Below are 16,835 nucleotides of genomic sequence, written 5' to 3' on the forward strand. Positions count from 1 at the left end.
ACCTCAGGCCAATTTTATTGGAATACAGCCATGCCCCTGTTGCTCTGGCAGAGTTGAGTAGTAGAAGACAATACCAAAATGGTCTGTAAAGGTTCAAATGTGACTATCTGGACTTTTGCAGAAAAAAAGATTGCCAATCATTACTCTAACCAAACACCAAAGCTTAGATCATCCTTTCTTTCTTCTTTATTAAAATCTAGACTCTTTATTTTTTCCCCTACAGGACTTTTCTTCCCTCTACTCTCACAATAATTAACCCTTCCTCCACACCTCACTTCCTTCCCCACCCACCCTTCACATCTATGCCTCCTCCTTCAGAGAAAATTGAACTGGGAAAACATGGGGTGAGCTAAAAATCTATTTAAATGTAACACATTTTCCCTGGCATGTACTACTGATGGTTATAAGCAGCCCAAATCAGACAGATTTATAAACTTACTTTATTTTTGAATTCCTATTTATGTATAAAGTAATTTATACACTGGATCACACCTCTCAGTGCTTGAAATGGGCCTGGGTCACTTCCATTTTTGAGGCTCTGCATATATGAATAAATGCCAGATAGAGACTTAAGATGGTATGATTTAAAATTTTTTATTAAGCAATAATGCTTCTAATGCAAAAAAACCGCAACATAATTAGTTACTCACAATATAATCACAGGAATAAAAGAAATGTGAATCTGTAGCACACCAGAATTGATTTGTCTGAATTTCTGACAGTTAATGTCATTTTATGAATCACTTCTTTATTCTGTTCCTTTAGTTTTAGCTAGTTCTATGAGAACCTGACAACTTCTAAAATATGTCAACTAAGGAAGAAGATTTTTGGCTGTTTTTCCATCCCCAAGTGAAACATTTTATGAACAGAGAGCAGGCAGGAATATGAGTAGAATTTAAGACTTTTCAAAGGTAGGCTGAAATGAAAAAGTTTGAGAGTGTGATTAATTGTTGTTCTTGTCATTAAACAGGCAACCTGGCGGTTCATTGAATGCCAACACCTTCAACACCATAGCATCCACTTCTGCTACTACTCCTGTAAAGAAGAAGAGGTAGGATGAACTCACTGTGTCTACTTCTTGCTGATACACTATGAAAGACTGCATTAGAAAGCTTCCTCCTCTTTTTTGTGGGGATCCAGCATCTACATTCTGCTGTTCCCAAACTTCAGCTCTTTCCCCCAGCAATCTCTTTCTCAAATATAGAGTCTAGTTTTCAATTCCTGTAGGGCCTTGAATTTCTAGGAAATGTTTTAGATGATAGAGCTCGCATGTTAAATGGCAGACTACTTGAGGTAGCATGTTTCATGGAGTCCTGCTGCTGGGAATGCCTTAACCTAAAATAATGATGAATGTAGGGCCACATGCTGCCATGCTCCTGAAACCGGCCTGTATCTGGAGATGCCGCCTCTGCTCTGTGGATTGGGCTGGCCTTGCTTCCAAATGCAGAGTCAAAGACCCTTTCTGGAGACATCCATCTGTATTTGTTTGATTCTTGCCTCCTCCACCGACCTCCTCTGCATGGTCTCCCACATTCTGCTGGTGCTGAGTCCTATGTAATTAGCAGGTACAGAGGAGTAGTTGGACCAATGGTGACCAAATATTCTTCATGAGACAGAACATGATGGTGAAAGAGATGTTTGCATGTTGAAAAAACCCCAGGGCTATGAATTGTGATGCAAATGGAAAACAAGCATTTACAAACATTAGTGCTTTTAAATTTTCTCAATTTCCCTGTCTGTACCTGGGTCCATGCTCTGTACAGGGTAGGTGCTCAATGTTTGTTGATGGACTGGCTGACTTTGCCATGGTGCTGCTGGAGAAAAATGACTGATTCTGTTTTTTCCTTCAACAAAATTCTGGCTGTAGATGCAAAGTCTTAGAAAATGTGATTCATCTTTCCATTGAACCCAAATTTCATGTCCCTTGACCCTTTGCCTAGTAAAAACAGATTCCTAAGTTTGAAAGAGAAATTTTAGGTCAGTCAGTTCCATCTCCTATCTAGTGCAAGAATCTTTCCTGCGACATTTTGGGCATAATTCAGGGCCACTGAAGCCATCAATAAGACTCTCACTATTTTGGGACACATCTTTGACTTGCTCTCCTGGGTAGTATCTATTCCTTACATTGAGCTGGAATCTGCCTTGATTGACTCATTCCTTGTCTTAGTTCAGTTCTGCAGCGGCTCAGAGAATAGACCTACTTAAACAATTTAAATCCAGCTTTCCTGTCTGCCTTTTCTTCTGTAGTGCATATCATTCTCATCTGAATATCTTCAGTTTTCATCCATATCTTGATCTTTCTGCTTAGCAATTGCTACCAACTAAAATTATGACCTAGTGATGTGAGGACAGCTTTCTAATTGAGGTTAGAACTGAAGCTAGTGCTGCTATAATATTCACTTACGCTTTCAATATTTTTACTTGTCAGAGTTTTCTATCAGTTTCTTTTCTTTTCTTTTTTCTTTCTTTTTTTTTTTTTTTTTTTGGAGTGTGCAGTGGTGCAGTTTCGGCTCACTGCAACCTCTGCCTCCCGGGTTTAACCAATTATTTGCCTCAGCCTCCCGAGTAGTTGGGAGTACAGGCACATGCCACCACGACCAGCTAATTTTTGTATTTTTAGTAGAGATGGGGTTTCACCATTTTTGCCAGGCTGGTCTTGAGCTCCTGACCTCGTGATCCACCCGCCCCGGCCTCCCAAAGTGCTGGGATTACAGGTGTGAGGCCCTGCGCCTAGCTCATAGTTTTTTAAAAATTGTATTTTGAGGCCGGGCGCGGTGGCTCACGCCTGTAATCCCAGCACTTTGGGAGGCCGAGGCGGGTGGATCACGAGGTCAGGAGATCGAGACCATCCTGGCTAACACGGTGAAACCTCGTCCCAGCAACTCGGAGGCTGAGGCAGCAGAATCGCGGAGGGCAGAGCTTGCAGTGAGCCGAGATCGTGCCACTGCGCTCCAGCCTGGGAGACAGCGAGACTACATCTCAAAAAAAAAAAAAAAATTATATTTTGAAGCTGGGCGCAGTGGCTCATGCCTATAGTCCCAGCACTTTCGGAGGCCGAGGCAGGTGGATCACCTGAGGTCGGGGGTTCGAGACCAGCCTGACCAACATGGAGAAACCCCATCTCTACTAAAAATTACAAAATTAGCTGGGCGTGGTGGTGCATGCCTGTAATCCCAGCTACTCAGGAGGCTGAGGCGGGAGAACTGCTTGAACCCGGGAGGCGGAGGTTGTGGTGAGCGGAGATCGTGCCTTTGCACTCCGGCCTGGGCAACAAGAGCGAAACTCCGTCTCAAAAATAAAAATAAAAATAAAACATATATATATTGAGTAGAGTATAAGATTGTTATTTCTGTTGTGAAATAGTTCAGACATGCAGAAAAATAGGGAGAATAGGAGAATAACTTAATAAACATATATGAATTTACTATCTAGACTTACCAATTGTCATTATTTTCTAGATTTGCTTTAGATTTCTTTTTAAAAGAGATGTCCACGTTACTTAGTGCTAAAGGAAATGAGAAAAGAGGTTTACTTGGAGGAACAGATAGCCTAGAATATAGGACAGTTACTTCCTACTTCATTTATGAAATAGTGTTCATTTTACTTCCAAGGTTTGGTATAATCTCATTGTCTTTTTAACTGTCAAATTATTTTCAGACATGTGGGTGGGATCAGCCTTTCAATCACCATGTTTATTACCGTGTCATTTCTTAACAGGCAGTCCTGGTTTCCACCGCCCCCTCCAGGTTACAATGCCTCTTCAAGCACAGGAACCAGGAGACGGTAAGGGAAAGGTGTCAGGCGTAATTGCTGTGCCATTAGATGGAAGAACATGTCAGACATTGACAACATATAATTGTGGATGTTTTGGGATAAATTGGAGGCAATCTCGTGAACTCTCAGCTCTGTACAGGAGAGTGTCCAGTGGGAGTAAGGTCAGGGCTATCAAGTACGCTGGTAGGACATCTGACAAACTGCTAGGAATGAGTAGGTGGCTGTATTAGATTGCTAGGGTTGCTTAGAGCCAAAATAAATGAGTGCCACAAACTGGGTGCCACAAACTGCCACGAAGTGCCACTGGGTGGCTTAAACAACAGGAATTTATTGTCTCATGGTTTTAGAGGCCAGAAGTCCAAAATCAAGGGTTCAGCAGGGTTGGTTCCTTCTGAGGACTGTTAGGGCTCCCCTAACTTCTGGTGGTTTCCTGGTAATCATTGACATTGCCCAGTTGGTACAAGCATTGACCTGATCGCTGCCTTCATCTTCACATGATCTTCTCCCTGTGTGCATGTCTGAGTCCAAATTTTCCTTTGTTATAAAGCAACTAATCATGTCTGTCCTACTACAGTATGACCTTATCCTAACTGAACTAATTACATCTGCAATGACCCTATTTCTAAGCAAGGTCACATTCTGAGGAATTGTGGATTAGGATTTCAACATGTGAATTTTGGGGGCAGAGGGGACACAACTTAACCCTTAACAGTGACAGTGGGAGAGAACAGAGTCAGGCATCAGACAGGGGTTCCAATGTGGGCTCTTGATGCCCAGCTGCCTCCAGGCTGTGCAGAACCTGGAGAACTGGATGAGGATATGTGTGGCAAGTTGTTCATAAACGTTAAGTGACAAATGAGTATTTTCTAATTTTATTTTTTGTTGAGAGTAATAGTTATAACTAAATGATAGATCAGGTGGAGGACACCTTATTCTACAATTTCCATGCTAGGAATGCCAGCAACAATTCAATGTAATAAATATTTAATAAACACTGCTGTGTGCCAGATATTATTCTAGGATCTTGGGATATATCAGTGAACAAAACATGGAGCCTACACTCTGGTCTTTAAAGAATCATGCTGTATAATCAATATCATCACTAACTCAGAAACAAAAACAGGTCTCCTATTTAGTTTACTTTTCAGGTATCCAAAGATGTTTTTATGTTTCAACCTCTAGAATATTTTCATGTTTCAATGGGATCAGTTTTTCTAATTCTGACTATTGGAAAAGAAAATATTTTTAAACTCTGTGCTTATTTCATATTAGATTGGTTTATTTTATAGAATTTTCATCTACTGTGCAGACTTCTAATGTCTCTTTCATTTCCAAGTAATGGATATATTTAAAAATACATGTATTTTGCAATAATTTGAGTGGGCTCTATAAGGATGTAAATAAACTGTAGTTGGTCAATAGACACAAAGAGCTCAAGTTGCTTTTTTTATACCTGTCATTACATCTATCTATCTATCTATCTATCTATCTATCTATCTATCTATCTATCTAATCTATCTCTGTCTGCTTGTCTGTCTACCTATCTATAACTAAATCAAATGACTGAACATGTTGAGCAGTCACAACTTGGAATCACATTTACCTACTGCTACAATGTTTTATTTTAGAACCTGCTCATCTACAGATGACTTCCAATTACATGAACTGCCATGTATGAATTACATTTGGAGTTTAAAACATCCTTTCCCCTCAGGCTGTTATTAGATACTTCGCTATGGGTGATACCTTTGATATAAGGAGCTATCTAAGTGGGGAAGATGTTGACTAGGAGTTAACTAGTTATTATTTTTTCTGAGTATTGTTAAGATCCATTCAATTTTGTCTTGATAGAGAATAACTGGTACTTTTCTTAGATATATTTATTACTTATTTAAAAAATAACTTCATATTTTTGTCCTCAACTCATCATTCCAATTGTTCATTATTCCAATATCATTATAAAAAGCAACTGGTTATATAACAGTGTAAAACATGGAAGGATTATTCATGAATTAACATCTCATGCTATCAATGCCTGTTGAGGTTGTGGATCGGTTTGCACAGAGCTGATGGGACTTGGCTCTATGCCCTCCCTCACAATTTATGCATTGCTGGATGTGATTTACATAGAAGATGAAATGAGTTACAATGTTCCTATTTCTGATTCTTGGCTCAGATCCATAGCTCCGAAACTAAGGGAAAGAGGAGATTATTAGGCTAGGTTGATCAGTTTATATATCCATTCCTTTTTTAGAGTCACAGATTATTAATATAATGGCTAAACGAAAAGGCTTCTCTTTGAGCATTGAAAATAATGTCAAGCCAAGCCTTCAGGGGAAGGAGAGAATAATAACAATATAGCAATGCCTTTGATTTTTGAAGTGATTTTCTTTGGAAGAGCTCAAAGTATAGCTTCTGTTTCTCACCTTTAATACCAGTACATTCCCAGGGCTGAGAAACAGCCTTTTTAGTAAATTCTGGAAAGTAGAAGCAATTATTAAATGATGAAAGGGAGTAAAGGCTTCACAAAGATATCTTTGTTCCCAGAGGAGCCCAAAGAAAATGGAAATAGGTCAAAAACAGATAAAAATGGGGGACTACGACTGATAACACTAGCTAATAGCTCAATGTTAAACATTTCCCTTTATCTTTCAGTAATACACTGGTATTCATCTCTCCCCCTTCTCTCCCCTCCTATCTTCTCCAAAAGAATTTTCCCGTAAGACTGACACCCTCACATTTTCTGTTCTTAATTTTGCAAGCTTTTACTTTTTCACCACCTAATCTTTCCCTGAAATTTCATTTTCTCTCATACATCTTTTTCTGTGCAGCACACTTGAAAAGACCATCAAACTTCCCTGTCATCCAGGAATGAGTCCTTTCCTGGGATTTCCTCCCTTGACCTCTCTGTAGCCCTTAACACCATGGCTTATCCCATCTCTCATTTGTCCCTTTCTTAATTTATATACTATGGAAGAAATCAAGTTCAGATTAAAAACTTGTGTGGTATTGTGTTTTGATTAAAATCTATTACAAGCCCAATGTAAACCACACCCAAAGGGACTTAAACTTTTTTTTTTTATCAACAGAAGAGCTCATAATATCATACCTTTGTTTAAATGTATATCTATGCCTATGACTATGTTAGTCTATCTTTATAATTAATGTATCTATTCCTACATCTACATCTATATCTATACTTACATGTAATTATATGTTTATAATTAACACAAGGCTGGTGAGGTTAACTAGAGCTGAAATGAGAAAATAGAGTTTTTTAAAATTATCATATTTGATAGCTAAAGAAAAAATGAAATTTCCTGAGAAGTGTCATTTTATGTATGATATACATTAGTTATGCAATAAGAGAGTTCAGACCTGGGTGATCAAACAAAATTTTGGAGTTAAGACTTGAATATCTTTGAAAGCCTCTTGTCCTATTTTTGTAAATGTTCACGAGAGAATCTGTAATTCATAACAGCAAGACATGGCATGTAAAGTTTTTAATTTAAATAAAACCTTTGGCCCTTCTAGCTTATTTCTAAGCTTGCTTCTTGGTCATTGTGATTTCAACCATTGGGATATTGATGTTTTCTGTCTTCTTTCTTCTCTTGCTAAGAATGGAAATAACCAATACAGTGTTTTGAATTATCAAGATATGCCAAGCAGATTATCCTTTGAAGTCTTCTTGTCAGAACATGTTTTCTTTTCATTTTAATCAAGACTGAATCAGAATTTTAGCTTTATAACTGTTGTTCCTCATCACATTCCTCTGTCTCTCCTCCTACCTCTGATCAAATTCCTGCTTCACTGGTTTCCCCATTTTCCATGTTCAAACCTCTTTCATCTTAAAAAATGTAGTTCCTAAGAATTTGATAGCCTAATCTTACAAACCTACTCAGCTGACACCCTTCCTCTCTTTCCATCTCAGCCAACATTCTCGGAAGAGTTGATGATGCTTTTCATCTCCATTTTCTGCTTCCTATCACCATTAGTTCATGGAAACAGCTCTCCCTAAGTCACTGATGACCTTGCTTATATCAGTCTGTATGACCTTGTGACCCTTCAAAGGGCACCACTGACTCTTTATGCCCTTATGAAATCTCTCTTATTGTGTTTCGAGAACCAGCACACTCCCCCAACACACTCTGCTGGATTTTCTTTCTTTTTCGATTTCTCAGCCCTCCTTACTTAGTCTCCTCAGCTTCCTCATCATTTTCTACCAAGCCATTAAATATTGATGCTCCTAAAGGCTCCAAGTCTCTCTTCTCTTCTCCTCTTGTTCTGTGCTCTGCCTTTCAACAGCAGCATCCAGATCCAGGGTTTCACTGGCCATTTGTGTGCTCGCCACTTCTTCATTTATATCCACTCCAGATCTCTTCTCTGAGTTGCCTTTGGGTAGCCCACTGCCCATTGTCTCAAAGACACCAGAAACTCAATGTGTTCAAAATGAAATCCATACTTCTTCATCCTAACCTGGTCCCCCATCTCATTCTCCTATAATGGTAGTTTAATGGGAATAGCATTGACTTTCTAAATTACTTTGGGCAGTATGGCCATTTTCACAATATCGAGTCTTCCTATTCATGAACATGGAATGTTTTTCCAATTTTTTGTGTCCTCTCTGATTTCTTTGAGCAGTGGTTTGTAGTTCTCCTTGAAGAGGTCCTTCACTTCCCTTGTTAGCTGTATTCCTAGGTATTTTATTCTCTTTATAGCAATTGTGAATGGGAGTTCATTCATGACTGGCTTTCTGCTTGCCTGTTGCTGGTGTATAGGAATGCTAGCAATTTTCGCACATTGATTTTGTATCCTGAGACTTTGTTGAAGTTGCTTATCAGCCTAAGAAGCTTTTGGGCTGAGACGATGGGGTTTTCTAGATATAGGATCATGTCATCTGCAAACAAAAACAATTTGACTTCCTCTCTTTCTATTCGAATATGCTTTGTTTCTTTTTCTTACCTGATTACCCTGGCCAGAACTTCCAATACTCTCTTGACTAGAACTGGTGAGAAAGGGCATGGCCATGTGTATTACTCTGTTGCCACACTGCTATGAAGAAATACCTGACACTGGGTAATTCATAAAGGAAAGAGATTTAATTGACTCACAGTTCCACCTTGCTGAGGAGGCCTCAGGAAAGTTATGACCATGGAGGAAGGCAAAGGAGAAGCAGGGACCTTCTTCACAGGGTGGCAGGATGGAGTGAAGGCAAGCGGGGGAGGATGCCAGACACTTATAAAACCATCAAACCTCCTGAGAACTGACTCACTATCACTAGAACAGCATGGGGGAAACTGCCCCCATGATCCAATCACCTCCACCTGGTCCCGCCCTTGACACATGGGGCTCATGGGGACTACAATTCGAGGTGAGATTTGGGTGCGGACACAGAGGCAAACCATATCACCAGGTTTTGATCTGATTTCCCTTCAATATTTCGCTTCTATGTTACTTCTGTCCTGTTCTCTCAGCTCTACACTAAACCAGCTATAGTTTCCTTGATGTGTCAAAATGCCACTTGGATAAGGTCTTAATAAAGATATGGGATGGTGGGAGTGGTAGCAATATATTGCAGAAGCCCACACCAAACTACCTAAAATGAAATATTGGCCATCCCTATTATTGGGCATTTCTTGTTGGCTGATGTTTCTCTGCAGGCCTTAACCTGCTGCTGTATTGCTCAACAGCCCCTCACTCCTTTCTTCCAACTTCACTCTCCAGACCCCCAGTTCCTGTTAACTACTTATGCCAGGGAGTTTAGTCCTTGTTTTTTCCCTGTGCTAGCCTGTCCTTAGAGAATCTTATTATCATAACAAAACACAACATATTCACTTTTTGAGAGGCATTCTATGCTACTTTTTAAAATTAAATTTTTCTTGTGTAGTCATTCAGTCATTCAGTCACACCCACACTTAAAACATCAAAGCTGTCATGGACCTCTTTGTATTCCTTACTGTGTTTATTCAATCATCATTGCAGCGAGTTCCAGGGATTAGGGTGCTGATGGAGAAAAAAGATATGACCATGAGGTAGCAGAGGCATACCACAAGCCTAATTTGGGTGGTGCTTTCACAAGTTTTGCTTCTGAGGGAGTCACTCACCACATGAGAACCTCCAAAGGCAACCGCAAAGAGACCACCACTAAGAAAGGGAGGAGGGGGAAGGGACTCCTGGGGGAGCAGGGATCAGAGAAAGGGCTTTCATGTCTAGTTGGTGTAACTCAGCATCATGATGGGAGTCCCAGAGCAGAGAACTCTGAAAAGTGGCAGGAGCTTTGGGTCCTTTATGGCCCCAAAAGTTGGAGAATATGAATGTACAAATAACCATACCATAAGATCAACTGTGGGGGCATGAGAAGAACATCAGTATTCTCTGGGAGATCTGATGTTGTAGGAAGAGCTTCTAGCAGGGAACTCAGAGATCAGGTCCCCAAAGGGATGTGGGATTTGGGAGAAGGAGAGAAATAACACAATGCTAGGTTTTTAAGCCCAGGGTGATTTTAAGCATAGTAATGCCACTAATCAATGTGGGAAGAAATAGGAGCAGAATGGGGAGTACCTAATTGGTCTTAAGCAGCTGACACTGTGCTTTGTTTTGAGCAGGTAGAGTCTGGGACACCAGCAGGATATATTTGTAGCAGTGATTCCCAAGTAAAGATAAACAGCTACAGGGGAGGAAGGAGTGTGCTCAGGTAAAAGGCAGGTTCCAAAGATCTAGGTTTGGGAATGAACCCAAGGATTTAAAATGTAGTATCTTTAGAGTGAAGATACCTGTTGAGAAAAGATTAAATGAGAAGAAAATGAAAGTTGAACTTTGATGTATGTCTATACATTAGGTGTGTTGGGGGGGCTAAGGTTACATGGTAAAGGTAAGGTGTAATGAGAGGTAGGTAGGGTGAAGGCAGTGTGGGTCGATGGATTCTACCATCTCAAACCAACCCATCCTTCAAGAAGTCTGGTATGAATTTTACTTCCTCCCGAAAGCTTTCATACTCTAAGGTGTTACTTTTGTCATCTGGACTCAGAAGGCTTATTATCTTTGATTTTCATTTAGCAATTAATTGTGCATTACTTTGACACATCACTTATTATTGCAGTGTACTCATCAACTAAATGGCATCATCTTATAACTCTTTGAATCATCAAGTTAATTTATCCATTGTAGTTTGTCAATAAGTACATATTGATTGATAGATTGATTTTAATATTTCTTAATATCTACTAGACAATGAATTTCCCTCAACCTGTTATCTTATTTGTCTTTTTGTAGTTGTGCTGTATTCTATGTGCTAAGTAACACCTCTCTCTCTTCCTCTCTGTGTTTCTCCCTGTCTCTGTCTCTTTCTTTTTCCAAAACAATTGTTGGGCTCTGCCAGGAGTACAAAAAGGAGTACAGAGAGAAAACTCAGCTTCTACCAGGGAGTCATTTTGAGCCAGGATTGTTAAACTTGAAGGCTGGCCCTCATCAAGGGAGGGCCCTTGGGAGTATGATAAACACAAAGGTCAAGGTAGACACAAAATATGTGGAGTGTGGAGAGGGAGGCAGTAGACGTTGTATCTGGAGTAGAATAGGCTCAAAGGAGGCAATGCCAGAGGTAAGCCTTAAACAGCAAGCAAGAGTAAGCCAGATGCAAAGGGGAGGTGTGGATGGAGGCATTCCAGGCAGAAAGGAGAGGAGGAGCGAAGTTCCAGTGCCAGAGAGTACGGTGTGTATGGGCGTGTGTATGTGAGTGTATTTGTGTACATAGAACTATGGGCTTCCTATCCATGGGACATTCTCTGAATTTGTCCTTTATCAATTGTGTTTAGTGGTAGCATGAAATCCAGTAATTCCAAATCTGATGTTATGTGGGAAAATGTCTTTTAACGTAAGACACTGTGTGCAGATATCCACTCATAATTTGTGGTAAGCCTAAGAACCCTTTTAGAATATCATGTTTCTATTTTAAGATTAATGTTGTGCTGTTATGTAATTTGAGTTCTGACCATATGCTGTAGATTTGGAATATGTACAAAAGAAAGAGCAAGTGTCATCAATGTAGAAAATTACTAGAAGGTCAGAGCCATGTTCCCCTCTTCCCACTTCTTTTTTTTTATGATCTGCCCGAAAGCCTGATGCAAAGCGTGTCAGCAATCACTTGGGGATGTCTTCATTTTTCAAGTTCTTAAACACTTTCTTGTTTTTGAGACTTTTAAAAGAGTGGTAGCATTTGCCGGACGTGAGCCAATGGAGGGAATAATAGGAGCCATCTGGAGAAATATTCAGGTGCATCACAAGCAACTAGAGAAATAACAGTTCTGGAAAGTTGAATTTCTTTCTGATATCAGAACCTACCATTAAATTTTTGTATTCTGTTTATGGTAAATTCAAATGATTCTGACTGTGTATTTAGGTGACTTGGAGATTCAGTGGTTAAATGGCATGTAAAGCTCATTTAAGAACCTCATGGAAGCCAAACTAAAGTACTTGCTTAACAGACAGTATGAATATTTATGAATGTTATTCATTATTCTCATTTAGGAACAATAATGAAGCCACCACTAGAAATGAATGTGCTTTTTTTCTGGAATCATTTTTAAAGATAGAAAAGAAAATAATATCTGATAAAATTAAAGTAGTAGAAACACATCTGGGAAAATTACCATATAAATATTTTCTACATAATTTCTCATCCTTATTTGTTTCGACCTCTTCTCCTTCAGTGGTTATTTCACTTCCTGTTAGCTGATTGGTAGACTTGGAGGAGGAAAAAAATATCCTGATTGAGAAGTGAGTTGCCATGGCAACCTTGCACTACAGTTATATTTTTCTGTCTGTAACTATAAATGGTAAAATGTAACCTTTCTAATTATGCTGCAACATTTTTAACTCTATTGGTACCAAATCCTCTACAAAGTTTGATGTCATGCTAAATAAAAGCAATACATCTTATTTTTATCTCAACAAAAAAATATTTATATTAACTGGAATCTCTTTTGTAGAAATTAAGATTCTATGACACGCAATAAAATACCAAAATACAGTGATTTAAAAATCTTACCTGAATGCCTAGATTGCTCATTCTAAACATTCAAAATAATTAAAATATTAGCCTGAGTTTAAGTTTATTATTTTTAAAATGTGTTGTTTGAACAGAACAAGGAGAAACCTAATTCGGAATCTGTAAATGAAGGTCCTAACCTTTAGCAATGAATTATTTTTTCTTCAGTCCTATGGGAACAACCTAGACAGTCCCTGATTTCCTAACACTAGTTTGAAGTAACTCATACATTTGAACAACAAATGCAAAGCATCGCTGCTTTGCCCAACCCAGATTCCCACCTCTCCTCCCTCTCTTGGAGCTCCTGTTGCCTCCGCCCCTGCCAGGGGGGCTCCTGGAAATATGAGGAAGCAGGGAAGATCTAGGTTCAAAAGTAGGATAAAGAAAGAAGCTAGGAGAATCAGGATACCTAGGGTCAAGCACTCTGTCAAAAACGTCACCTTGCTCCAATCATAAAAACCAAATAATTTGATTTTTTAAAAAATTATTTCACAATTTCTCCTAGTATTGCTGGAAGTTCTATCGACTAGAGATTGTAAATTTCACCTCAATTAGAAGCATGGCAGGTTAAAGGGACTGTCTCTGGTCATTCAAATCTTAGTGTCAATTATATCAATGAGGTTTCTTTCCTGCTAAAACTGGGCAGAATTAGAGCATGCTGAGGGAATGGAGGCTTGCATTGTGTGGAGGGGAGTGGAAGATGGCTTTGGAGGAAGAAGTCTGGGAGGCAGGGAGGCCTGAGTACAGTGAAGTATAGGTGATAGGGACATGCTGTGGCGTAGGGTTTGGGAGAGGACAATGGGAGTGGGGGATGGGGGTGAAAGGACCAACATTTTGCTTGGGACTGTCTTCATACTTGGCAGCCCATCTTTGTCCTCTCTTCTCTCTGTCTCCTCTCTTAGCTATGTGCAGAATGTCATATAATGGAATCACACATGATATACACCCTTTTCATATGTTTGCATGTGTTTGTTTGTCATCTGTGTATCTTCCTTGGTGAAGTATCTGTTAAATATTTTTTTGAAATGGAGTCTCACTCTGTTGCCCAGGCTGGAGTGCAGTGGTGTGATCTCGGCTCACTGCAACCTCTGCCTCCTAGGTTCAAGTGATTCTCATGCCTCAGCTTCCTGAGTAGCTGGGACTACAGGTGCGTGCCACCATGCCTGGCTGAATTTTTGTATTTTTAGTAGAGACGGGGTTTCACCATGTTGGTCAGGCTGGTCTCGAACTCCTGACCTCAGATGATCCTCCTGCCTTGGCCTCCGAAAGTGCTGGGATTACAGGTGTGAACCATCCTGCCAGGCCCAAGTATCTTAAATCATTTGCTCATTTTATTCCTGCTGGTTTGTTTACTTATTGCTGAGTTTTGAGAGTTTTAAAAAATACATTGTGCTTGGAAGTCCTTTGTCAGATATGTGAATAGCAAATATTTTTTCCAGTGTGTGGCTTGTTTTTCAATTCTCTTAACGATGCACTTTTGAGAGCTAAAGTGTTTTTTTAATTTAATGAAATCCAATTTATCAAGCTTTGTTAAATAAATTATGCTTTTGGTATTATGTTTAAGAACTCTTTGCTTAACTAATGATCACAAAAATTTCTTCTAAAAGTTTGTAGTTTTATGTTTGACATATAGATGTGTGATCCATTTTGAGTAGACTCGTTATTAATGCTAAGTTTTTTTTAGTTCACTTGATAATAGTTGAAATATTTTTATGTCTTTGAGAAAACATCTAAGGACAAAAAGCTGCTATGACTTAAGCATTACTTAAATTTGTGTATCTTTGTATCTACTGACCAGTAAAAGTTGACTCATGTTCTTATAGAGCCAACTTAAATTTAAATTTTATTAACCACAACAGCATCTACCTACCTTTGAAAAGCACAGTACATGAACGTCAAGGTACTTGTGGAGTTGAGGATTCCCTGCAATAGCGCCACCCTCCCTCATTCATGTAGTGGTTTACCTTCCACAGATCTGAGCCAATCTCCTCCTTTTATAGACAAATAAGCAGAGTTTTGGAGGGTAACAGAGCTTTTTCCAGAGTCAAAGAGAAAGTTGGTGGCAAAGCTAGCCTAGAATCTAGAATGTAGATCTCTAGAATTCTAGTCCAGTGCAAGCTCCATTACTAGGTTACGGTTTACTGACTGGCCACTAGAAAGCGAGGCATCATCACAGTAACCATTCTTTTGAACATGTGCCTTGCATTCTCCAAGCTCTTTGAAGGCATGGACTACATCTTTTCTAGTCTTTGACTGCCCAGTTACGGCTCATATACTGTTGTGTGTCCTAACATTATGAATGGGGCATAATGGGAGTAAGTGCTTTTTGAGCAAGGAAATATTTCAGATCAACCAATTTTTAATAGATTCGCAGTGAAAATACCTGGAAGAGAATTGGTTGTCTACAATATGATATAGAGAAAAAAGCAAGGGATTTAACATCAGAAAGACCAATTTGAAACCCTGGCTAAGCACAATAGAAAGTGAAAACAAAATTCACAGTTAAATATTAGAGACAATGATTCTGTGTTCAACCTAGATTTGTACTGCAGTAATAGACATGTTCACACAGCCAGACTCGAACAGAAGTCACAGAGCCAAGCATGTTATGCAAAAAAGCCATGAGGAAAGATGTGATATTTGCAGCAGCATATGGAAATGAAGTAATATAGACAGCTTTCTTTACAGTGTTATTTCTTTTAGCTTTGGCCTTTGAGCTACAGTCTGCAAGTGTTCACATGTTTCTTATGAAATCCACGTTTTTTATTCCTGAAAGCTCATCATGATAGCCACTAGTGTGGTGGCATATATCCTGCAGGACCCTTGAGGGGTCTGGGGATGGGTGAAGGGGAGAGCCAGGGTCAACTTACCCAAGCTTAAACATCGCATCTCAAAGCAGAATTCAATGAAGATCATTCCAATGAATGTCTCTTGTTTCCTTCTCTTCAGAACGTTCTGGCCACAGCTTCCTGCCTCGCTCTTGCATTTTAATCCCCCTGCTTGGCATCACATCATGCTCCTGGCACGACATGAATGACTCCTCTCATTGCCCGCCCCACCCCAGGGCTTGAGTTCTGTCATCTGTGGCTGTCATTGCAGTGATGCAAATGAAAGCTCCTTTGAGGTAAATGGAAGTCAACATGGCATCGCCTGGCTCCTGGCCCAGCAGGGGTGTACATGCATCACCCTTGGAAATAAACATGCTCCTCTGCTTTTCTTGGCCTTTATAACTGCACATCCATCTTTCCCTTTCCTGCGTATTCTCCAGACCATTTCAGATCTACTTCTACTCCCCTGATCCACGCAATCCACATTTACCCACCTCTTTGAGGCCCTAGACATTTTAAAATGGAAGAAATTGAGTATGTCATTAACATGACTGTAACATAAGTAAAGCTTGGCACCATCCCATTTCTATTTTTTGTAATCCTCCTTTCCACCTTGTTACCTCTTTCCTGCCTGTCCTCAGACATCTAGTGTTCTGTACAGCCTCATTATTACCCAGGACTGATCACCTCCTTCCCCCTTTCCTCTGCCTCTGGAAGGAGAGCATGTAACCAATGAATCCACACAGATACACTAAAGACTGTATCACTTGATGCATACACCCAACACAAGGATATTTTCCGAGAAAAGAAGATGGTGGCAATACAAACAAAATACTGTAGAATCTGCCACTAAGCCAGGATGGGAAGACTATTTCCATGTAAATTGCTCTTCCAGAAATATCACACAACAGAATGACTCAGCCAAGTACCTGGCACCTAGTAGGTGTTCTGTAATGGGATTGACAGTGGAATTCTCCTATGAGGAAGCTAAACTTGCACAGATTTTGAAAGTTGCAAATCCGTCTTTGGTACCCATTTCCTCCCTGCCAAAGAAATTCAGCCAATCACTTCCTCCTTCATTCTTCTGCCATACACAATCCTAGTACTTGGGATATAGCTGTCCTTTTAGGAACTTTCAGTTCAGTGTGGGAACAGAATATCATGTGTAATCCAGAATAGTGTGATATGTG

At 39.7% G+C, this 16,835-nt stretch overlaps 1 protein-coding gene and 1 long non-coding RNA gene across 40 annotated transcripts in view; one reads left to right on the forward strand and one right to left on the reverse strand.

The window, feature by feature from the left end:
- The window catches only part of SCEL (sciellin), a 168,636-nt gene that overhangs the window by 92,165 nt on the left and 59,636 nt on the right, over positions 1 to 16,835 (forward strand). For all 39 annotated transcript variants that reach the window (XM_024348289.3, XM_063792236.1, XM_054665411.2 and 36 more), the window contains 2 exons: positions 971 to 1,051; positions 3,718 to 3,783. In XM_024348289.3, the coding sequence (XP_024204057.3) occupies positions 971 to 1,051; positions 3,718 to 3,783 (147 nt within the window). The remainder of the gene's footprint in view (positions 1 to 970; positions 1,052 to 3,717; positions 3,784 to 16,835) is intronic.
- Positions 576 to 14,878, reverse strand: LOC129136845 (uncharacterized). Its single transcript, XR_008538838.2, has 3 exons — positions 14,688 to 14,878; positions 3,439 to 3,505; positions 576 to 1,953 (listed from the first exon to the last, which is right to left on the reverse strand). It is a non-coding gene; the product is annotated as an uncharacterized LOC129136845 (long non-coding RNA).

The sequence above is a fragment of the Pan troglodytes genome, chromosome 14, assembly GCF_028858775.2.
Source record: "Pan troglodytes isolate AG18354 chromosome 14, NHGRI_mPanTro3-v2.0_pri, whole genome shotgun sequence".
NCBI classification, from domain to species: Eukaryota; Metazoa; Chordata; class Mammalia; order Primates; family Hominidae; genus Pan; species Pan troglodytes.